The 25,808-nt window shown below is 37.9% G+C and overlaps 1 protein-coding gene across 7 annotated transcripts in view; it reads right to left on the reverse strand.

The window, feature by feature from the left end:
- Positions 1 to 25,808, reverse strand: part of LOC111565803 (membrane-associated phosphatidylinositol transfer protein 2) — a 189,019-nt gene that overhangs the window by 103,368 nt on the left and 59,843 nt on the right. For all 7 annotated transcript variants that reach the window (XM_055019434.1, XM_035946332.2, XM_023266050.3 and 4 more), the window contains 2 exons: positions 18,919 to 18,955; positions 3,369 to 3,584 (listed from right to left, as the gene is read on the reverse strand). In XM_055019434.1, coding sequence (XP_054875409.1) covers positions 3,369 to 3,446 — 78 coding nt within the window. In that variant the 5' untranslated portion in view covers positions 3,447 to 3,584; positions 18,919 to 18,955. Of the gene's footprint in view, positions 1 to 3,368; positions 3,585 to 18,918; positions 18,956 to 25,808 lie in introns of those variants that run through there.

Consider the following 25,808-nt stretch of genomic DNA (forward strand, 5'->3'; position numbering starts at 1 on the left):
CAACCAAGGACACTCACATTCACATCTACAGACAATTTAAAATCATCAATTAACCTTAGCATGTTCTTGGACTGTGGGCAGAAGCTGGAGCACCCAGGGGAACTGCTATAAACATGGCTGTTCTTAAAGTTCACAGCAGAACATTGTCTCCCAAAAATTACATTACTATGCAATTAAACTGTATTCTCAGCTACATTTTGAGGGAAGAGTATTTTCTGCTGGATCATGTTTCTATGACAAATAATTTAGACATGTTTTCTATTTCATTTATCTCACTGTATTTCTGTTGCATCTTTTTAGCCAATAAACTACTCATCACCCTGATGTCTCAGAAAATGGAGAAGCTGCAAGAATGTGTGAAAGGGTCATATTTTGACCCATGTTATCCGATTTTCTTAAACCTAACCACATAGTTTTGATGCATACACCTAATCACAATGAAAATTTAAAGTAAACAATGAGTAAAAACAAAACATCAGTCTAAGAACAATGCTTAACTATACTGCCATCCTGCCCTTTTAACTCCTTATGTGGACTTAATGGGTCTTTCAAATTGGAAGCAATCCTTGCACATCACAGTCTTACCTTTCAATGAGAAATAACATTTGTTTCAACGATTAATCATTAGTTGAGTAATAACTGTAAATAATTTAACAGATTAAAAATATAGTAGCCAATAAGTACCTCTCCCTGTTTAATACTGTAGCGAGTTCAGTGAGGTGGTAACTTGGACTACATGCAGCTTCATGTCCAGAAGCAGAGAGCATTCAGGGGACTTAGAGAGTAATGGGCCACCATGACAAAGATTTCCATAGTGGTTAATGACTTCCAATTGGTACTCATGTACACAAGGAGAGCTGACGACTATGTGGACAATGATGCTCAAGCCAAATGATTAATGCAAGTGAGCTGCTTTTCCAGTGTTTGTCAAGTATCTGTGGTTAAAAATAGCTTTATTGGCGGATGAAAACAATATCCACCGTACTTCTTTGGCTATTAGTTGATTATAGATTGATAAAACTGCCAATTTTCAGTTAAGAAAATAGATTTTGAATTTACATGCATAGTTTGTTTCAAAATACTTTTAGATTTTTTTCAAAACATAAATGATACAACAGTTTAGTTGTGTAGGAATGTAATTGTTGGGAGACAGGATTGCACTGTGGTAGCAACAGTGAAAGTGTCAAAAGTCAGATTGCTATTCTGACCAAAAAGGGCCTAGAATGAAGGTTTTCAAGTTGGCAGTGTATCTAAAACACTTACTAGAAACTGTATTTAAGTACAATGTGAGCACACCATTAGAAGAATACATCAAGCATTGAGATAAAGAAAGGTAACCTGAATCACAGATACATATTTTCCTAAATAAAGACCACAAGACTCCAAACAACAAAAGTCTTGTCAAAAGAAGGCTGTCTAGTCTGAGAAGCGTCTCTTAACCACTTCTTAGGAGGCCAAACACTTGCGGTGGACTAGGACGTAAGACACAGCATAGTAGAAGATGAATCCCAGTTAGATATTTATGTCAGTGACAGAAGGGTGTTTGTAAGGAGACCAACAGGAGAGAGAACGATGTCACAATGGGCAAAACCCACAGCGAAACATACTGCTAGAAATTTGGAGAAGGATTTATGCTGCAGCAATGTACTGAATTTGAACACACCTCAAAGCTTTAAATTTGTCATGGACTTTCAGGCAGAGTTCAACTTTTGGACCACACTGTGTATTCACTGAGTGCCTTAAACATGTAAAAGCTCAGCTATAATAAAATTAAAAGATGAAGAAAAATGAGATGCATATTAAGAAGACATCATACTTCATACTCACTTGTTTAGGACACTCCTTGAAATGTGTTTTATCTGCACAAGTTGAACCAGGCTGGTCTGACAGTAAAATTGTTGATTACCTTTCATGGATTTATGGCTCACAAGCATATTTGACTAAAATATAGTGGCTATATTTTTTTTCTGCATTTGTCTTCTGGATAAAGACGATTCAATAAAATTTAGTTTTAAGCTTCTGTGTGTCTATTTGCACGAAATTATGAAAGGAAACACAAACCATGGGCATATGGAGCACCATCTGCTCTGCAGAATGACACTGTCCCCATGACCCTTTAACCACGTCTCCTCACAGCTCTTGTTCTGGTACAGAGTGGTACAATGACACCTTAAACTCCTGACCTCCAGTCTGACCCGGATCACTGCTTCGAGTCAGAAAAATACTCCAACTTCCTCATTAACAGCCAGGCTAACACTCTTCTCTCAACAAATTCTTAAATTTTATGTGATATAAACTGAGTTTTGAATATTTTTCCATTGAGATAGCAGTTATTTATGAAATGTATTAATCTTTTCTTGATGAAATTCACCAAAACAATCAAACAACTGATTATTGTTGCTCTACAGTCTGGGTAAAGCTACCATATCTTGATTAAAATGAAATGATACTGGTATGAAGGTTTAGATATAACTCGTATATATAACTTGTGATGAGAAAATGAAACATTTGATCTAGAAATAAGAGTCAGATTAGTATTGTTTATCCAGTATACCAAAATAGTTATTTTTTTGCAAATTAAAAATGTTTACTGTTTAAAGAAGTTGTAGTTTGCCTAGTATTTATTTTATGCAGCTTACTTTCTGAGTTTATTTGTGCATATTTTTAATACTGGTCTTTCAAAGTAACATAAAGAAACCATTGCTGATTGCAACCTTAAATTGTTGGACATTTTTACAGTATGTTAATCAGGGTCTGTCACTCAGCACAATAATTTCAAAACAAAACTGTATTTGTGTATTTTGTTGCTTTGTTTCTGACAAAATACGGCTGAAATAGTGTACTACATTCGTTCAGTTTAGCTGCATGAAATCCTTTTTTTTCATTTAGTTTGAGAACAAATCAAAATGATCATAGATAATACCTTAGTCTGACATTAAATTTCAGTAGGTTTACATCAACATAGGTAAGACTGTGTGGGAAATACAGTTGTTTGACCATATGTGTCCAATGTTTAGTGATTCAAAAGCAACTGGAAGGTTAAACAAAATCATTATTTTTGGTATTATGTGGTGAATTTCTTTCTTCTTTCAGAAAATTGGTTTTAGTTTTTGATATCAACTGCAAAACAGGTTGACGGAAGGTTTGTTGATATGTTTGGTTTAGGTTTAAAGGGTCAGGGTTGGTTGATGAGATAAAAGCTTTAGAACAAATGTGCATATATTATAATGGAGTAAAATCATTGCCCTTCAATCATTGCTCTGAGTCTGGTTGTTATCAGTGGCATGTCTGAGTGGCACCAGAGGCAAAATAACATAAATACAGTTTGTAGTGTTTGATAATGAAGCTGTCTGAAGAAAATTACTCACCTGGATCATGTAGAGCTGAGCAATGCGGTACTCCTCCACGCTCATCGGCATGGGGATACGATACTCCTTGATCAGCATGGTTGGTTGTGCATCAATTGAGCCGACTCTGTGAGTATGTGTGTGTCCAGTGTAAGAGGGTAGACTCTCCTCTTGGTCGGCTTTGCTACCCGAGCAGCATGTTCAAATAGCGAGGATGGGACTCATCATTATTCACACCTGAGGCAGAAAAGAAAAGCCTTTCAGTGGGGAAAACACATTTCAGCTTACAGTGTTGGGAGGAGTTTGCATGTTTGTCTCAAGGATTAAACCCCGCCATGCATAAGCCAACGCATCCTGTGTGTGTCGTCCAGCCAGCCCTCCTACAGATCTATTACAAGGTAATCCACTGACCCAGCAACAGCCCTGAAATCCCCCAGCAACCTAAATCCCAACTCCGTCACACCGAAGATGCAGCCTTTAAATCTCTCTTCTTCTGTGCCACTGTGTGCAGTGGTGGACGAGAGGTATTTCAGTATTTATGCCTATTATTGTATAATATATAGTATTCATTCATATATAATAACTTCTCCTTCACCACATTTTAGAGGGAAATGTTGTACTTTGTACTTAATTTGACACCAGATGACAATACTTTTTTTTTTTTTTTTTTTTTACAGATTAAGATTTTTCACAAAGCACACACAATCAGTTCATCAAAGATGCTTTAGTCAGTACACAAAGTCCATCCATCCATCATCTATACACCGTGTTACCCTCTCAAGGGTCACAAGGGGGCCTGAGTCTATCCCTGCTGACCCAGAGTAAAGGCAGGGTACACCTTGGACAGGTCACCAGTCTATCACAGGGCTACGCAGAGGGACAAACAACCAAGCATACCGACGGACAATTTAGAATCACCAATTAATCTCAGCATGTTTTTGGACTGTGGGAGGAAGCCACAGCACCCACTGAGACTACATAGAAAGACCTCAGGCTGGGAATCGAACTCAAGACCTCACTGTGAGGCTACAGTCACACAGCTTAACTGTGCCCCAGTGCACAAAATCTTTTTTAAAAAATGTAGTCCTTAACTAAGTTCTCCTGCAGTTACTCATTATTTTACAACTAGAGGCCAGCAGAAACATGACACATCATCACCATTACAAGTTGAACTTGTTCGCAAAAGTTATGGAGCAAAACCATAATTCATGTGGAGTCATGTTTGTGTCTAACAATGATTTCCACTGCAGGAATTTGCAAACTGTTTTAAGGCTGTCCAAACCTTTGGGTGTTCTAAAATCCAACCCTGTAGCACCTCTTTCAAGGCCACTTTTGGGGGATAAAAATAGTACCTACTCCAGGGGAGATACTTCTTAGTGGCCCTGGTGGTGAACAACTGAGTGGGTAACAATGTTGACTGATTCAACTTGGAGAGAACAAGAAGCACCTTTTTTTCTTCCCGCTTTGTCTTTGTCAGGCAGTAGTGTTCCTTAAAAAGGCAGTTTACCACTGCAGGAACTTGGGGCGTGTGTGAGGTGTCGTGTTTACAAGACGGCACCTAATCAAACCTTTCAGCGTTCCTGTTTCCATATTTCCATACCATATCCAACAGCTTCAACAGGCACATTAACTCTGTGTACAAAAAAAATAAAAAATAACTCCAGTTCTAAGAGCACAAAAGGAAAGAAAAATGCTCACAGGTCTGGAGTTGCATCCAGTAACTATTTGTCATTGTTGGTGCACATTGGCGCAAATGTCACAGTTGAAGCTGCTGGATTCTCCACCAGAAAAAGCCCAGAAAAGATACCTTAAAAATTTCAAAATTTTTCAAAAAAATGTTCTTTGTTTTGTTTTGTTTTATCTAAGCAGTGGTATAAAATGTAAAAATAGAAGCAAGAATTTCAGATTATTTGGTATTTTTTTCAGAAAAAAAATCATTCAAAATGTTAAACTATTAAAAGGGTTCAGGACATAATTTTGTTGCTGCAATCCAAGGCAGTCTGTAGTCAAAGTTGTTGGATCCTGCACCACAATGGAAACACAAAGACTAAAAGGGAAGAGTTCACAGGCGAAAACTGCCTATTAATATTCGCTCTCTTTTAACTTGGTTTTTGGTTCACCAACTGCTTTTGCTACTCGAAGCTCCACTTCATCCACCAGCTAGTCTCTACCTGTTATGCCAGTGCTTTAGAGCTTTTCAAAGTGAAAACTGCTGCCTGCTGCAGCTGAAAACATTGCTGAGAGCGGTGCAAGTGAACCAAAACAGTAAAATTGCAGCTGGACACATGATGAGCTGAAACTCATTATAAAGCTCAGCAAAGCCTAGAAAAGCTTTGCCACTGTCTTCACAATGTCATTTAATCCATTTCTGTTACAAACATATTGCTTAAAGCTGCTGTAAGCTGCTATTGGTGATAATAATTCTATACTTAAGACCTTAAATGCAGGACTTTTCTTTGAAACAGAGTATTTGCATTTGTGCAGTATTAGTGCTGCGTGTTTAGGCTTAGAACAGGCTGCTCTTCTGATCTGTCTCTGATCTTCCTCCGTGAGAGTATGAGAGTAATGGCCCATTTGCTCCCTAAAAATTCACATCAGTCATCTTTTCTTTCAGCATCGACACTCATGCATCCAAACAGCGCTGACAGAGTGAGGCTGCTGTACTGTTCTTCAACCTGCTACGGCAACTAGTCACACGCTGAAGAGGGTCACATGACAATGGCTGCTTAATCTTAGACAGATGATGGCGGACTATAAATCTGATGCTACCTTAACATGACAGGGGAAGGAGCTGATGTCAAATGATATGTGTGTGTAGGTTGTGTCTGTCCATCTGTGCACGATTAGGCTGTGTTTTTTTGGTCAAGCTGCTGTAACAGATGAACTGTAAAGGTCAGGGAGTGAAGTGACAGTGAAGACTCCCTGAAAGCTTCATTGGACTTCACCACCTTTTAATTTTTATATTAAAGTGACTACAACCATACAGTAAAGATCAAATGACAGTGAAAAAAGTCTCTGGTAGCGATGAACCCACAGAGAATTATCTGCTTCTGCTGCTCTTGTCAGCTTTACCAAGCTTTAGAATCAGCTTCAGTTTATGAATTTGCTTTTTTGTTTCCATTTCATTGCTGTCACAGTGTTGTTTTCAGCCACAGCAGACAGCTGTTTTCAGAAATAACCACCAAAAATCCATAAATCACTGGCTGGTGAACACAGTGGAGCATTTAGCTGCTAAAGAGGCAGATATTTCCCTCAGGAGTTGGTGAATTTGAGTCTCTTCGAACTGAACACAGCAAATAGTTTCTATCTAAAAAGAAATAAAGTAAAAACATTTCATACAAAAGCTTTAAAATGAACACAGAGACACAGAAACAATTAGGAAGAGATACTGACAGATGAAAAGACAGATTTAAAAAGGGAGCACAAATAAACACAAATAAACCAGAAAGGGGAAAAACAACCGTGAATAGATGTTCAACACATACAGATGCAAAACTACTGCAAAGAGAGACAAGACAACCAAAAGGAGATGCAAGCTGATCCAAAAAAAATAGTATAGAGTAAACCAAAAAAAAAAAAAAAACAATCAGAATGGAACACAAAAACAGGCAAAAACTAACCACAAAAAGAATCAAAACAATGAGAAGGAGATGCAGAGACAGAACCAATTAAACAAGGATGCAAAGTAGGCACAGATACAAAAAAGACCACAACAAGATGTAAAGTAACAGCAAAGAGATAACAAAAAGACCACAAAAGAGATAGAGCCATACAAAAGAGATGCAACAGGAACGCAGACAAAAAATTTGTTCTAAAAGACACAAAAAGCACAAGATTTTCAAATGAACGCTTGTGCAAAAAACATTGTCAAGGAAGACGAAATGACTGCCAAGACACACAAAAGGCATACAGGATGTAAAACAATCAAACACACACAAAGTGACCAGATATCCACATTATTTCTGCCGATGTATCATTCATTTTTAGTGTTCCGCCCCTAAATAGGAGGTATAGGAGGTCTTTGCAATCTGATGCTTGATGTTATATTATTAAATACTTCAAATAAAGATGAACTTTATTATATACATTTACAATGCATATGATAACAGCAGGTGCAGGCGTTAAAGCTGCCATCCTCTCCATCAGCCATGAATGAACATTCAAATCCAAGCTGCTCTCAAGAGGCAGTAATGTACGGCGGTATTTACTGCGTGGAGGGAGTTTGTGCTCTGATGCAATTACAGCAGAGAGATGGAGTGGCTTTTCTCACTGAATCCTGTGAAGAATGAGTCTTTGACCTACAGGAGAACTGCTATATATACACACTCAGTAATCCCCATAAAGCAGAATGTGAGACAGATGAAACCTGACACGTAGACTGATAAACAGACAGATAGTGCCGCGAATGACAAATGGGCCTTTTTTTTGTTTTTTATGCAAAAGGATTTTTATGTTTTATTGCCTCCATCAGCTCAGTGCGCGGTGAGTCAGGACATCAATCCACATCCACTAAAGATGAATATGAACTAAAGAGGGCTGTCATGACAGATGTGCAATGATTAGTTGATCAACAGAATGAATCAACACCTATTAAAATATACAATTAATGCTAGATATTTCTAAGTTTTGCTTTGCTGCAACTTCGCTATTTTCGTTTTTGGAAGATTGCTTGGACCGATAAAAGGGAGTGAAAACATCACTTTGGACTCATTTACAGTCCAAACGATTGATCCAGAGTGGCAGCTACCAACATCGACAGCAAAAGCATATTAAAATGTGCCTTAAAGGTGCAATAGCACTGATGGCTGGCTATGCCAAAATTAAAACTCATTCAAAAAGTTTCAGCTCCTAAGAGATATTCATATTTTCCACAAGTCATTATGGTCTCATTCACAAGCTTCATATCTTCCAATGAGGGTTAAATTGTTAATAAGCTATAAAGACGTTGTCTTTATACACAGTGTGTTGTCTAGCACAATACCTTTGTGGCATTTTAATAATCTAGTAGAGGCTGAACAGAAGTATGTTAAAGCATATTTGGATAAGTGGACATCAAGCCTTACTGCAGTCACCACTTTGAGCCTATCTCTGCTTGACTTTACAGCATGTTCCTCTCTGTAATACTTAATAACTTCTAATGATTTCACCTCACATGACTTCTTATGATGCTTTTTGAGATAAACTCTATAGTTCTAAAGAGCGTGTTAGCATCTTTCAGCTAATAGTTTTGGTTTTCTGGAGTCCATCAATGCATCTTCAGCATAGGTTCTAGATGCTCAATGAAGTCACTGGGCACTACCTGCTCAGCGTAAACAGCAAATAGACACAGAGAGAGAGAGTAGCTGGTTAACATAGTGCAGCATTTAGTCGGTAAAGAGACAGATATTCACCTCAGTAGGTGGTAGAGACCAAAGACGGAGCAAAAAGATGGTGAACTGGAATCAGAAGGATGCAAATGACAACAAATGTTGCCTTGTATCTAAATGTGGCAATAAGTCAGTTTTTGGCCCCCAGGTGGCAATAAAGTCACAAAAAATCCATGTCACCACACATTTCTTGAGATAACAACTCAAAGATGCGTGGTTTATTACTTTTTTGTCAGTTGACCCATGACTTTGGCACCAAAAAAGGTAATCATGCACTGTCATTAATATTTACTCATACCTTACTTAAACACTTACTTTTATTTGATTACAAGCACTGAGGTAAGAATTATGTCTGTATTCTTCTGTAAGAAACAAGAGGTGAGAACTTGTCTTAAAAATCTATTTATGTTATTCAGTGTGCCTGTTACATACTGCAAGTATGTGTATTTCAACACAGAATATATTGAAAAGGAATGCCCAATGGCAACATACACTAAACTACAGGATCTACTTCAGTTCTCATATATTGGAAAACCACATTGTGGAGCACTTTGTTACTAAAGTTGCTAAATGGTAGTTGGTGGAGACCAAAAATAGCCCACATTGAGTTTTCTTCATCAGGGGAACACAAAGGGGTACAAACTGTCTATTTTTGTCCGTCAGAAACAAACACGGAGAGCTAAACAGTACAGAAGTCTGTACACACGGCAAACTAACATTTTTCTACTTGGTCCCACACTTGAAAGCAAGCTTTTCACCCAATCCACTATATCTGCAGCATACTGTATGTAGGACAGTACATGGCCATACCTCATGCCTGGTGGCAACATACAATTAACCACAGGAGTCATTTTAATCCACGCTAATAAGACGAGCACTGGGCCCTGAAACTAAAGCATTAAAACACTCACTTGGCAGACCACCACAAGTGCACCACTCAGTGCAGTTTTCAGAATAAGAGGGTATAGTTTATCACCATGTGAAGTAATGCTTTCTATCTCAGCATCAGAGCCTAAATATGGCTCCATTCCCAATAATTACTTTAGGAAAGTCCACCACTGATTTCAAACTTAAACAAACACCCTTTGGGCTTATGGCCTGGTTCCAAAGGAGCTACCAAACCCCAACACATTCTGCTTTCCCTGTGCATTTCTATCCATTTAACTGATTAGTTTTGCAGCTCTTGCTGTAGCACTAGGAATGAAACAATCATAAAATAACATTAGCCTCTATAGAAATCAACTGTGAGCACAGCTTTGATGACTCAAACTGAGACAAATGGGTTGAAATATTTTGACAATCAGCAACAAAATCATACGGAGGACTGACTTCATGCAGCTGCAGGGACATTTTCAACATGCCTATAGTTTTTTGGTCGAATTCAAAAGTTTTCTAATTGAGCTCGAAATCACAGCCAGTGTCAGTGTCTGCGCTCCCTCTGCAGGAAAAGTAAATGTCTCATCTGCAGCACTAAGAGGGTGACTGGCTGCCAGATGCCCTCTATCAAAGTCCTGTGTGATGGCAGACGGAGAAGGCCTACAGCTAATTGTAGCAAATTTTCCACCGAGGCGGAGAAGTCAGAGGAAAGCAGCTCTGGTCCATTACGCACAGCAGTTGGTTCCTGAGGGCTGATTTTCGGCTCAACCGACCCCCTGGAGAACCAGCCAACCAACCACTTACTCGCATCAAACTCAACCCAAAGTGCACCATTTGATATGAATGTGTCAGACTGAAAGATATGAACTGAGACAATTTATCTCTGGAGCATCTGCAGCCTAAACACTGCACAGATAAAATCTACTGTATGATCTGCACAAATGGGAATGGTATCATGGCTTAAACACAAAGAAGTCAGATCAACACTCTCTTTAAAACCAAACTTTTTTACTCCACAGAGGGCTGCAGAACCAAACTGTAACACAACAAACCTACAGCACCACTGCCTTATAAGTAAGAACAGCATTCTCATTCGCCTAGATTCATGTGTGTTGTCACCTGTTGACTCTAATACTAATATTTTCTCTCCTTTTGCTCTGTTTTTGGTCTCCACCACCTGATAAAAGAAAAAAGAAACTGGTTTACTCTATTTTTCCAATAGATGTCAATATAAAGATATAGTGTGCTAACATACACATACTTGGAGCATGGTAAAGGCACACTGGGTGGCATGAAAAACTTGTTTTGAAGTAGGATGAACTGTCACTTCTTTTTAACAGACAAATTTCTTACCCCAAAGTTTGTAATAAGATAAATGTAATCGTGCTAAACCTGTAATTCAGTAGGCAGCAAAAGTTAACAATTGTTGATTCCAGCTTTTAAAAAGTATTGTTGTTGTAAATCATTGTGAACTGAATATCTTTGAGTTTTGAAATTTGTTGTCATTCAGATGTTTTTTTCAGAATGTTTGAATATCCGGGGAGCATTCTTAGATAATCTGTCAAATTTGTTAACCAAATGTTGGTTATTTATACATGTTTTTGGTCTTCCACAAATATGCAAATATCCATATGTTTAGCTGCTAGATTATTCACAGTGTAGGGGATAACATATATGAGTGCTCAGTTTATTAGTGAGAACTGAAATGAAACTTAATCAAATTACATCTGTTTTTTGCTGTTTTTGGTTTCCATCAGCTCTGACTTTATGTCACAAGGCAAGGTAAAGTTCTGTAATGAGATGAATGTAATCATGGTCACACTGTAGTCCATTAAAGTTTGACTAAACAGAGCTAGTAGCATGTGATAAGCATGCTTGTGTGCTGATCTGCTGACATCACTGCTTTTGTTTGCTGCCCATCCAAGTAAATTCAATATCTTTGAGTTTTGGACTTAAAGATGTTTGCTGTACAAAACTTTTTGGATACTTTGAGGTCGAAAACCTCTTCATTTTATATAAGAAACTTGTGAGCAAGCAGCTTACACATCCAGCTAAGCAACTGAGCAACATGATCAATCTTTCAGAGCCATTCTCAATCTAACTCCAATGTTCACTCTCTTTAACCTCTGTTTTGGGTCTCCAACAGCTCCTGAGGGAAACATCTGTCTCCTGAACTCCTAAATGCTCTATTATATTCAAAAGTTGGTCCCTAACTGTTAGTTCCGTGGCTTTTTGGTCTCAAAACAGCAGCCTGATGCACCCAAAATGGCACTACAAGAGCAGAGAGTGAATCAAGACAATAAATTCGCAGTAAAAAAAAAAAACACAATCTAAACAATAAGCTCTGTAAGACCAAGCGTAGCTGCAGATTCAGGTAATAATTCTGCTTTCAAACTGTCACTCTGCTTCGACATTGTAATTTTATACATAGTTGTTATAAGAATATTAATAAAACCTTTAACGGCACAAAAACAATTCCATGTTTTTGGTTTGCTTTCTGCTCCTCATATGTGCACACATCTTTCACTAAAAACCCACCAATACTGCACAGTATATAGGTTTCTAAGTCCTTGTTTAATGTTTAACAGTCATGTTTAATTTATGAAAATCAAAGCTATTTTAAATTCCTTGGCAAATGAATTATCATAATCACAAGGACATGAAGTATTAGCTAGTAACGAATATTCACATCTCAAAATAAATATTCGCATACCACCATCACGACCAAATATTTGGATATTCGGATATTCGGGTCCAGCCCTACTATTTTCTACATTGAGGATTAATACTATAAAAGAATACATATGGAATTATATTGTAAACAAAAAAGTGTTAATATTCAGTATTAATCTACAATGTAGAAAATAATACACATAAATAAAAAGCATCGAATGAGATGGTCTCCAAACTTTTGACTGGTAGTGTGTATATGCACAGTCTATTTCTGTCACTTTACAATCATGATATGCACCACAAGATTTAAGAGCAAGAGGACAACACATCATCTCTTTGTTACACATCACACACTGATGCACCAGGATGCAGCTGATTTAAATCTTGAGCGGTCTTAAGAGTTGTGCTGCACTAACAAGATCCCCTGTCAGGATTTGTCTCCGCATTTGGGAATCACAACACACATGGATTTAAAACAGATTCTAGCGTTCTTCATGTGTGAGGAAACATGCCAGTACGCTGAATGAACTACATGACGTCTGCCACGTCCAATAACAAAGTGATCTTTCCTGGTTTGATTAAACATCACATTAAATTGTGATATTTCATCAAAAACACTTTCTTCTACATATCTTTTTAAGAAATTTGGTGCGTATAAACCGTTTGCATGAACTGAAGTCCTGGAAAAACAAAGTTCTGCACTATTTAGCACAACCAACAGTAACGTGACAAAAATTCAGAAGTTGTGTTTATACAGAACACAGAGTTTCTATTTGTTTTTCCAGTACTGCTAACACCTGTAGGCACTTGGTACATGTTCTACATGCTATTTCCATTATTTATTTATTTTTGTAAAATTAATAATTGTAAAAAATGCAGGAAAAGTGCCTACAGGGAGTAAAAATGACAGGATCAAAAAAAGATTAAAATGCATGAAATCCAAAGGCTTAATGCCTACTAAATACTACAGTAAGAAATTAGCAAAAGAACATCAGTCTTTTCTGTGCAGAGCATAACCTCATGTAATGACTGATTGTCACTCTACTCGACGAGCATGCTGCACATTTGCACCACCCAGCATGATGTGCTCTTTCATCGTTTCATCGAGTTTGTGCTTTGACAGGCGAACTACCATTAAAATGGAGTAAGAGCTGGCAATGTTTGTAAATCACAACAATAACGATGTCAGGATATAGCTCTATTTGTACAATAAGAACCAAAATAAAACATAAATGTCATTTATGCAGGCACTTATTGGTGTTGCTTTCATATGAAATACTTCATTTCCTCCCAAAATTTGCAGCATGAGGTGATTTCTTCTTGCAAAACCTAATTAACACCAGCAATTTTAGCTGAAACTTGCTCCTGGCAAAATCTACTAAACATTTTTTTTTTATCCACATGAGTAGAAGAGTGTGTCAGGATTCTGGAAATGCTTTTGAAAACAGCACTCATTTTTCAAAACACACGCCTCGCTTTCTGACATGAGTTCCAATGACACAATACACTGCTGAAGCGCTCAGTCTGGTCCTTACAAATAAACCTCATCGCTTTCTCCCGTCCGTAACATCCTCGGAGAAGATTACAAAACTGCAGCCACCTGCAGATCTTCACCCTGAGCAGTCAGCCTAACAGGCAGCATCCATGTTGCCATCATGTAATTCACCTGTGTTTTCATGACAGTGCATTTGAGACGGACGAATGGAAGAACGCTCTGATTGAGTCATTTACATGTGAAAGAAATCAGATGTTTACCTGTCAACCTCGCAGCCACCCAGCTGATCCACTGAGAACAGGCTTAGGAGCCATTGCAGATCCCAGCCCCAGTGAGACTCCCAACCTAGGCAGCCTTCCACCCCATCCCTGCGCTCCCTCCTTCCTCTGTGGTCAGCCAGTCCACACCAGCCCACCCCCCCACCTCTGATCAGGAAGGAGCTTTGCTTCCGAAATCCTGTGAAATAAGAGAAGGTATCGATTCTCTCCCTCTCCTTTACCTCTCTCTCCTTCTCCCATCCACCTCTCTTTCTCTTCTGCTCTCCTCCTTCCACTGTCTCCACCTCTCCGGGACTAAGAAAGCTCTGTTACTGTGGAGACGCATGAGGCTGGAGTCTGATTGGTGGGGTTTGTTGTGATGCAGCAAGCTGGTGGTGCAGCCCACCAGATTGATTGCCTTTTCAGTGAGCATCGTTGTGTAACACTGAGCCAGAATCTGCTCTACAAGTGCAGGAATTTATTTTCAATGGAGATGGGAATTATAATTCATTTTGAATGTAAATATTTCTTAATTTGCTTAAATGCACATAAAAAATAAGTATAAATGTGAGACTCAGATTTAACCACTACAATGATTAACTATTGATTGTTAAATATGAATACATTAATTTTACAATATTCTAAAACTAAGACAAACAACAAATCCCTACATTTAAGAAGGTGCAACACACATATTTGGTAGTTTTGCTTGAAGAAAATGACATCAACTAACCAATTAATCAATTAATCCACCTATTTTTGAAGCTCTTATCTATTCCCCCCAAAAAACTAACATATTAATTTTACAATTGTATAACACAGAGCAAAATGACAAATCCTAATGTTTAAGAAGCTGGAACCAAAAATATTTTGCAGTTTTGCTTTGAAAAAAAAAAAAACAGAATCTTTGGTTGCAGCTCTAATTTTCATCGAACATCTAAAAGAAGCAGAAACCAACATCTTCTTTAAAAGATTAACATGTTCACTGAATTGGCATCCAATGCAGTAAAACACGCAGACCATCTGCTGACACATCCAAATAAATCTGTCACTCACATGAGATAATTTCTAAACGTGATAGTGTGAAAGTGACGTTTAGAAAAATCCATGTAAATCGTGTGCATGCGTCACTTTTATCGCAACTCCCAGAGGCAGATCAGCAGCTTTGATGATTATGCGTCTGTTTGCAGGGTGTCGTGACCGTCCTGCCTTTCCTGCTGTGTGTTTCGTCCACAGAATTTGAATGAGCCAGCTGAGGGATGTGAACACAGGTATTTCCTTCTGAATGAGCATTTTAAACTGACGATTATGCACACTGCAGCTGTGATGCTACTCTAATATCTTTTAAGTGTGCACTGTTATCCAGATGGTTTCTGATGGCTTTTTGCTGGTGAGTAACAGCTTCTTTAAAGATCACTGTTAATAAGTTGGAGACTCCGCCCTGTGACTTTACTGTAAAACAACAGAAACTGTGTTCTACTAGAGATCAGATCATCTCATCATATCTGGTTATATTAACATAAAGGTTTGCATATGGGCTGACATCAAGGTAATTTATCACGTGTCAGTTATACCATATGATTTTTTTAAACACTATAAACAGAGCAAGTTAAAAATTCCAGTTAAAAAAAAGAATTCTACATTTTCAAAATTTTTGAGTCTAACATTACTTTCATGCTAAATACAATGCTCAAATTTATCAAAAATTATGTTTAAGCCCAACAAAAACGTTGTGTTTCTTTTACAAATATGTAGGTAAGTAAATGAAGTTGTTTCAAGCAGAATTTTTACATGATTTATAAGGACTTTTTTTGTGTTTTAAGTACTTTTCTGTAACTTTAGTTTTTTAATCATGTAGCCATGACAAAATTAATTAAACAACAAATTGTTGGTAATCAACTGTTTTTAAAACTGCAGTAGCATACTGAATCATGAAAGCAAATCAAAACAAACGTAAATATATTTTTAATAAATATGAAAAGCCCCCTGTGGCTGAGCAGATTTGTCAAATGACACTTTATTTGTTCGGCTTACAGGTCATCTAAAACACAACCTTAACTGTCTGAAATTGTCTAGATATGTTTAGTAGATATGGATATGTTCAAGTTACCAGTGGAGATGGTGACTTCAAATCCTGAATTCACGGTAATAAAAAAATAAGTTATCAAACCAATTTATCTTGGTTACCACAACTTGAATTTACACAGGTAGCCTGGCTCTGTGAAAAGGTAACCAAATCCTCCCGCCAGTACCTCATAATTATGAAGTTATACATTATTTGGTTTAATCTCAGTGGCAGAAAACATATTCAGATACTTCACTTAGATAAAAGTACAGATGTTGTACTATATAAATTATCTGCTAAAAGTAAAAATTCATTCTGCATTCAAAATGTCACTGTGGTGAAAGTATGTAAGTACAATTTGGAAATTGCACATATTCAGTCATATTACTCAAGTATTAATTTACAAAACAGGATCAACAGTTCTTCAGTTACACACTACATTAAAAACTCCAACATAACCTGTGGGTGCTCAAAACTGCAGCAGCTAAACCTTATTAAAATTACTATTAAACTTTGTTGCACTTTCCTGGAAATATCTTTTTAAAATTTACAGCTAAATTATGAGAAATAGGCCTGTGCAATAAAGCATTGCCAGCTATTCCTCTGAGGAAAGTGTTCTTTAATGAACTTCTAATATTTACTTGCCAGAAATTCAGATGCTCAGCTCTGTGACTCGAATGCAAACTGGAGCTTGTTCTTTGAACAAGGCTGCGAGTGCGGGCTGCAAGCAGAGGATAAACTCCACGACTCACATGTCTGCACTTTATAAATGTCTCTTTAATTACATCTAGCCAACGCGTCTCAGTGGGTTTCAGCTTAAAAATATCCCACCTGCAGCCAGATGTGTTCGATAGGGGATTGCGAGGCTGCTGCTTCGCCTGTAAGGACATTTCAAACACGGTGTATCCAGCACAACAGGGGATGAACCTGAAGACACTTTACTACAACAGATCACAAAAGGCAAACCTCCACCTGGATTAAATTTACAGTCATACCAGCAAGCAGGAACTAAGGATGAGCTCTGAGGTTTGTGCAGCAGCAGCAGGTTCATCGCTCTCCTCGCTCTCAACCTCCCGTTTTATCAGTGAGTTGCACGTCCTCAGAAGAAAATGACTTGTTGATGGGTGCTCCACCCGGTGCACACACTCCTTATCTGAGGATCAGCAGAGCACACGCTAACAGAATCAACTCCTGCTCTTCAAACACCATGGTCCCGCTGCACGCCACTCCGCAACGTGAACATCTGCTGCCAATGTGGCTGTTAATTTGTGACCTTGTCAAGCAAACCTTTCCTCACCAAACACGCCTGTTACTCTTCCTACAAACACTGGCCAGAGCTGCAGGTTACTGTCGGCTGCTGTGATGCTACTGATGGTATTTTATTCAAACGCTGCACGTGTTTGAATAAATTCACAGTGGATTGTCACCTTTATATTTCACATCAGCTGAGGTTGATGGTTTATAATGATCTTCACTTCAGTCAGAAAGTAGAGCTGCAATGATTAATCGATTACTTGTCAACTGTTCAATTAATCACTAACTGTGTCAACAATCAATTACATTTGAGTATTTTTTAAGGAAGACAATAATCCCTGATTACAGCTTCTTAAATGTGAATATCCTCTATGAGAGTAAACTGAATATACATGTGGATGAAACAGAACATTTGAGGACATAATCTCAGTTGTTATTCACCATTTCCTGACATTTTATATACCAAAGAACTACTTGAATAATTGAGAAAATTGTCAACAGATAAATTGACATGGGAATAATCTGTTGCTTCTTTTAACTACTGCTTTGAGGTGATTACATTATATTACAATTATTTCCACATACTATTTTTATCCGTTGGACAACTCCTCATTCATAAGCTTTTTTAATTTTTACTATTTTCTATAGTTTAGAACAAAACTGGAGACATTAACACTATTAATGGATTTATGTAGTAAGCAAATAAACAAAGCAATATATACTTTACATTTTAGATTTGTCAATATTCAGTGTCGATAGACATACGGGACTCTGCGTCAAGCAGTCTCTGGACATTTTTTCTTCCATCATTTTTATTCACTGTGGGCTCATTGTTTGCTGCAATATACAGGCATGGCTAGAAGTAGAAAGAAAAGGAGATATTCTCTCTGCTGTATAGCATACTTGCAATAACAATCATACTATGAGAAAAATTAAAGCTAATTTCTTAGATTATTTATTTTACTAAATTTGAATAAACCTGGAACCAACATGTTCAACATTTTTCCCTATAGCTATCTGCATTACTGGGGAAAAACGGTACCTCTACACGATATACGTATTTTACAATTTACAATTTTAGTTTGTTTCCATTCTTGTCTTCTATCTGTTCTGTGGAAGCCGGCAGTTAAACCACTGATTTTTGTCACATGCTTGTTGATCACAGCTAAATCAGTCATGGCTTCACGTTTGCACCGAGGAGTGAAGAATCTCAGTTTTTGACAGAATCAGATTTTCAAATGTTTAAATGAGATAATTGGAATAATTCATCAAAATCCCTTTATTCTGCATAAAGCGATTTGGTGTATTATTGCAAGTTTAAGCATAGGCTGCATGACATCTGAGCAGTTTAAAGATCACTGGCATGTTAAAAATACAATGATTCTTTATGTCTTATAAGAATGACTGCTTTTACCTTTGATATCTTAACCACATTTTTCTCATAGCACTACGATTTATAAGCAAGGAGGATTTTTACATTGTTTTTATTTTTACTTTTAAAAAAGGATGTGAATCATTCCTTCTCACTGCTCTGCTGATGGAAAACGTTCAGTTTACAGAAGTACAGATATGAAATGTCACTCACCGACAGTTCATCTCCAGCGATGTTTCCATCCTTTGTCCTGTGAATGAGAAACAGCTGAGATGAGACTCAGCGAGCAGACCGCTAATGCCTTTTTTTAAGGAGGCGGCGCAGTAACATGGTTTCAGCGAACTAACACACAACTCTATGAAAGAGCGTGCGCTTATAAAATAGCAGATTAAGGAGCACAAGTCACGTTTCGCAATAATTTCCTTCCTCAATCCAGTTTCAGAAAAGCAAAAAGATATTAAAATACTTGAAAAAAAGATGATATAAAAACACAATATATTAGGAAAACTGGAGATTATTTAAATGGTGATTTGTGTGTCTCAAATTAGCCAAAAATCAGTTTTTCTTGACGGATGCCAAATGTGCTCACCCTCAGCTAATGTGATCATCTGACACTGTCAAAACATCACAACATAAAAAGAGGCGTGGGCAGCAAATGAGAGTGAACACGGCCCTGACGTGATGGCTGGGTGATGAGAGAGGACGCGCTATTTTTAGCTCAGGGCAGTGGTGAAGGGGAAGTGGGGGTGAGGGTGAGGAAGGTGGGGGTGAGGGAGCACAGCAATGGTGGTGGGGCTGTGTGCTGCAGCTGGAGTAAGTTGTGACGTTTCTCAAATTACTCTGCTTTCCTGCGTTCTGGTAAATGATGGTGATGCATCACTGTCTGAGGAGGGAGGGGAGCTAATCAGCACTCGCACTGCTCATCTGGGCCTCCAGATACTTCCAGCATCTCTGTCTGGAAGGCAGTAAAGCAAAGGCAGAGAGCTGCAGCTACAACACTAAACTTGAGGAATCACAGTTTGTAGTTTTAGGGCTCTTGGGTAAACGGTATGACAAATACTTAAGTAGTAGTATTTTATGGCTTTTTTGGTAGATTACTACTCACTGTCACGTAGTGTACATTAAAAAAAACTCACTGTTTAATCTATTGCCTGTAGAAAAAAAGGATATGCATTTGAACTAATGACTTAGCTGAATAATCAACCATAAAATACTGTGTCCTACAAAAATATGTAGACTGAAATTTCACTTTACAGGTAACATACTTTTGTACACGACATAAATGAAAATGCTATTTGCACATAAAGACAATAAAATAATAGCTAATACCAGTCAGTACTTCTGTCTCATTGCTATGGTTTCATCTCAAATTCAAACAATTGAAGTAGCAAAAACATCCATTTGATTTTGCTATTATTAAACTTTTGGAAACCACTGTATATACAGTGGACAACAAATGTGAGTACACCTGTGATTTCCAAATCAGCCTAAGTGCATGGACATGGTCAGCTGTGAAAAACAGAACTTTCTCTATCTGTATGTCTGTATCATGGCTCTACATAGAAGAGAACTGCCAGAGGAACTGAAAATCTGACTGGGAGACGTCGCAAAGGTGATGATACAGAAAGATCAGTAAACAACTAAAAAACAGTGGAAACGCAGTTGCAGCAGTAATCAGGAGGTATAAAATGAGTCGTAGTACCACTAATCAGAGCTGCAGAGGTCATCCTCTTAAAATGACGCCACAGACAGAGTACTACTTTCATAATCTAGCTGCGAACAACAGACGGGCAGCTGTCTCAGACATGGCATAGAAGTTTTCAGTGAAACTCAGTTTCTGTGGCAGCTCAGACAGTGTGAATGACAGTTCATAACATCAACCCCCATGAACAGTGAGACAAGAAAAATATGCTTGCTTGTACTTCAGCAGAAGATTTGTTAAAGAGCACATTTTTTTGGTCAGATGAGATCAAGATACATTTGTTCAGGGCCTGACATGAATCCAATAAAACACCTTTGGGGCATTTTAAAGAGAAACACAGAGAAACACAACCCCTTTAGTAAAAAGCAGCTGAAAAAAAAAGAATAGTAGAACGTCTCTCCAGAAATTTGGTATCATTCATGCTGAAGAGTATTGAGTTTGTCATCTAAAATAAAGGTTCATATACAAAGTACAGAAAAATAAATTTAACCCTCATTAAAGAAAGGTGTACTGACTTTTGTTGTGCTGAGTTTCTACTGTGGCATTTATTTTTTTATGCAATTAATCTACTATGTATCTACTATCCCCACTGTTCAACTTTAATGTAATGCAGTTATTGTGTCATGCAGTGCTGAATCATAAGACATATTGACATTAAGAGATATTGCACAGGCATGTACTCACGTCTGTTGTATACAAAGTAATACAACATTTTGAAAAGCTCCTCGTGTTTTACTCATAAAAAAACCTGTAAAGTAAAACAGTCAGTTAATCTGGAGGAGTAAAAACTGCAATATTTCTATTACAAAAGTGTTAACCATTAAATGCTACTCCTGTGTATATTTAACCTTTATTTATGTGTTTCATGCAATTATCTCAAGTGAGAATAACATACAGCAGAAAGACAGAAAAACAAACAAAATAGACATAACCAAAGCACAAAGAGCATCTGTGACAATCACAGCCATCACATACTGGAAGACGGTGAGCAGGTGGAAGTGGGGAGGGGAAGCAGGAGGTTACTGTTAATGAGATATAAACCAGGAAACAGAAGGACAGCAGAGGAAGACACTGTCGTTAATTGAGCGGAGAGATTCGAAGGGCCACAGATAAAGGAGAGGACGATCCACTCCTTAACCCAGCACCATTAGCATTTGGCCCAGTTCCAGGTCTCCGAGGCCGGCTAATATACAGCCGGCGTCAGCCAGTGTAGCGAGGGTGACACAGAGCAGCAACACCAGGTCCTTCCAGCCATTTTCATTTGTCACAGAGATCTATTAAGAGCACAGGTTCATCTCTTGATTACTTGCATTCATCATGTCTGATTGTAAAGGAGCGAGTTTGTTCAGACAGAAAAATTATCACACACAACAAAGATAACACAAAACTGTTTTCAGTCATGTTAGATCCTCAGACCATCGGCTGTTAACTTTTCCATGATTGAGGCTGGTGTGGAAGGGACGTCGTGTCTATGTAGCAGCTCCAAAGCTTTGGTTCAGCCTTCCTCTATCAGTGAAATGTTCCTTGTCTATTGACATTATCAAGAAAAATCTCAGGATGTACATATTTTCATTGGCTTTTGATTGCTTATAATTGATTTAATATGTTAGTATTTCATATTTACTTTTTTAAAAAATGATATTATAAGCTGCTTTCCTGTTTTGCCTCTTAGTAATATTACTTTGTTTTATTTTACAAGTTGATATTACAAGTCTTACTCTGTCTTGATATGTTTGCAAAAAATTTTGTTGCTGCCTGTGAGACAACTTGTACAGCGGTTTGGTTATCTCAGGTTGTTTTAAATGAGCTATAGAAGTAAATATGATTTAATCTGGAAGTGTGGCTCTGGGGTGTTTTGACACATATTCATGGTCTCAACAGAAAGCTTTTTCCTCTTGTAGTTGACATTTTAGGCTTTTTGGGCCATTCAGTGCAACAATATTGTATTTGTAGATATATGACTAAAGCATAGTACAAACAATCAGTAGATAAGATTGTTTCAAAAGGGTACAAATGTATATTAACATCACAGAAGACATTTGCTTTTTTTGTTTTATATATGCGAGGCCTCATAACTTGCAATCCTTATTTATGTCAAATAATATAAAGCGGTCTTTTTACAGTGTACAACAGCCTGTGCACTGTAAGCACTGGACTTGTTGGCAATCAGTCTAATCTTTGAGGAAGCAGAGAGATTACTTTTAACTAACAGACTGACGCTCTAAATATCAAGTAAGCAGGTTGCTCTGCCTCATCCATACAACTGAATCTATGTGCGGCTGAATATTTGATGAGGACACAACGCCTCACTGCATCTGAACAAAGCCGAGGGATTGTTAATTAGACTGAGTGCTCAAACTGAGCACCACAAACCCGGCCAAATGTGACAGCTTTCAATTCACAGAACAACCCCTACACCTACCCCCATCTTTGCCTGCCAACCTCGGTCTCACATGATCCCCACTAACCCAGCCCACCTCTCCAAGAGCAACTGGGGACATTATGTAGGTATGGATCTATATTTAAAGTGTTCTTGGCAGGGCACCTCTGACTAACTGCTGTAAACCCTGACAATGTGAGTCTATAAACAACTTGATCTAATTGTATCAGTGGTAGAAGGAGCAGTCAAAGTCTTTACTTGAGTAGAAACAGTATTACCACACTACAGAAATACTCTGTAACAAGTAAAAGTCCTCCATTCAAAAATATTGCTTAAGTAAATTTGCAGATATATTACATAAAGAGTAAAAACTAAAGGTATTAATGCAGAAAATGGCTTCATTGATGGTGTTTTTGATGGTGCATGTAGCAGCTACCATCTCAAAGTAATAAACTGGTACTGGGTGTATATTATTTTAATAAATTCAATTAATTTATGTCATTAATCTGGTTTTACTTTTGAACTGTCTTGCTGCAACCAAAGCACACACAAAGTTTTTCCTGTAAAATAGTAATTACTAATTCCTGATAATGATGACAAAGAGGTATAAGCAAAGGTACAAGCTAAACAAGAGTTGAACAGAGAAATGACCAGAGATGGTCACAAACCAACTAAAAAAAACAGAAAATACACACAGAATTACTGCATTACACAAAACATTTAAAACCACTAAGAGACAAAAACAACTACCAAGAAAAAAGGTACAAAATAGTCACAAACAGATGTAAACGACAAAAAGACATAAACAGCCACAAAACACACACATAACCACGAAAAGACAAGAATTACCACAAATGAGAACAGTAATAAAAAGATAAAAATTGACCAAAAAGAGACTCTAAATGACTACAGAGACACCAAATGACCACAAAAAGATGTAAAATGACCACTAAGAGACACCAATGACTAATAAGAGACATAGGACAATCAAAATGACCTCTATTAGATGTAAAACAACCAGAAAGGCACACAAAATGTCTACAAAGATACTAAAAGGCTAGAAAAACACACAAACAGCCTAACTACACAAAAACACAAAGAAACTTAAAGGCCATCTGGGATTGTGTCTGGTTCATCTGTTTAAAAGGGAACAGGGGACTCTTCCACCTCTATACCTGGGGGCCCGTTGTTTCGTAATCGTTCCATGTTTGCATTGCTTATTTGTATGTTCCAATGTCTATCTGTACCGCTCCTGTTAAATCAACAATCAAATTTGGAGCAGCACACGCTTTTTATTCCACATGAGATGATTTAGATGCGGCTGCATGTGAATCAGGATGGGGATGAGAAAGTGGCAGACAGACTCGTTGATGTATTTGCGGTGCAGAGTTTCAGCCTGACAGGCCGAGGCAGTGGGAGTGGTGTGGAACGCCAGCGCAGGCAGACAGACTGGGCTTAACATAAGTGTTGTTCATTCACATCCAGCATTGCACACTCTGGCAGCCTCCCACCGCACAGTTCTGCCTGCAAAGCCACGATCAGTGGGCTGGAATCCCTCTGTTTACGCTGCTAAAAATAGATGTCACACACCAAGATGACGTGGCATCTCGTGACAAGACCCCCGTCCATACTCCCTTCCTCTAAAGCTCCCTGCAGCCCTCCTCCTCCACCTAATCCAGACTGAAGAGTTGAACGAGTCATACCGTAACTGGTATGCAACGCTCAGCCGGGCTGAATGCCAACCCTCCTCTCATCTGAGAAGAGGAAGAGGGGAAGAGAAATCTGGCATGTCCCAGGAGAGAAGGAAAAGAGGAGAGGAGGAGGAAAGGTGGATGAATGGAAAGACAAGACAGAGGGAGGGGGGAGAAGGAGCGAGTGAAGGAGGGGGTAGCAATCAATATTATGACTCATTCTTTCTGCGGTGGCTACTTCCTAACAGCATTCATTAAAGCAAACCTAATCATTTTGGCTCGATAATCAGATCCTGCAAGGCTCCATCTTCTTTCACTCCCCACCATACCCATTCAAATCATACACAATGAACCTGAAATGAGAGGAAATAGGACCAGTACATCACCTAATGGTAGTGCTGACAGGAGACCTGCATGATCCTCTGATAACCGATAACTGATTTTTGCCAGATGGCCTGAGTACTTTTTGAATTCAAAATCATAATAAACACCCCAGGGTTTATTGAATCTCCAACTTTTGCTCCATTTTTTTGGGACTTAATGTAAAACTTGCATTCTGTGTATGATATATTAAAATGTGCTGACAGATTTGGAAGGCATTTTACCTTTAAAAGCAATCGCCAAAATGACCATTTATCAGAGCCACAAACTGAAATAAAGAAAAATTTTAGGACCTTCCTGGAAGTAACTATGTGTAATTTCTGGATTTCTATAACCAGATCTTGTAAAAAAAAAAAAATTAAAAAAAAAAAAATTTGCTCTTCTTAATACAACTGAGAAGCCATGAGTGACTAAGCGAACACCAACAGTCACGTAACAAAAATTTAGTGATTTTAAGCTGAACTGCAGGCTGTGTTTACACGGATCACTCTTTTTTCCACTGTTGGTAACATGGGCTCTTGGAACAATGTAGTACATGTTGATTCCATTATTTAAAATAAACAATAAAAAAACAACCTCAAAGAGATCAAATGACTGTACATTGACATCAAACAATAACAAGGAAATACACAATAAGTAACTACAGAGACACAAACACACCAACAGGATACGTAAAAGATACTTAGAGTAAAGAGTCCTTGCATACAGCAACCATGCCAATATGCATGATAACCTCCTGATGTTGAACAGTTATAATGTTCAACATGTTCAGTGCTAATTAGAAAATGTTAGCAGGCTATCATGTCAAACTGAAATTGTGAACTTGATATATATTAGACCTGCTTAGCATTATGATATTAGCATTGCCATGTTTTGGCATTTACAGCAGTAGATTCTATAGCTTAGACTGTAAGTACGCTCATTAAAAAGCAAAGTTTTTAATACAATA

The sequence above is a fragment of the Amphiprion ocellaris genome, chromosome 17, assembly GCF_022539595.1.
Source record: "Amphiprion ocellaris isolate individual 3 ecotype Okinawa chromosome 17, ASM2253959v1, whole genome shotgun sequence".
Classification (NCBI taxonomy): domain Eukaryota; kingdom Metazoa; phylum Chordata; class Actinopteri; family Pomacentridae; genus Amphiprion; species Amphiprion ocellaris.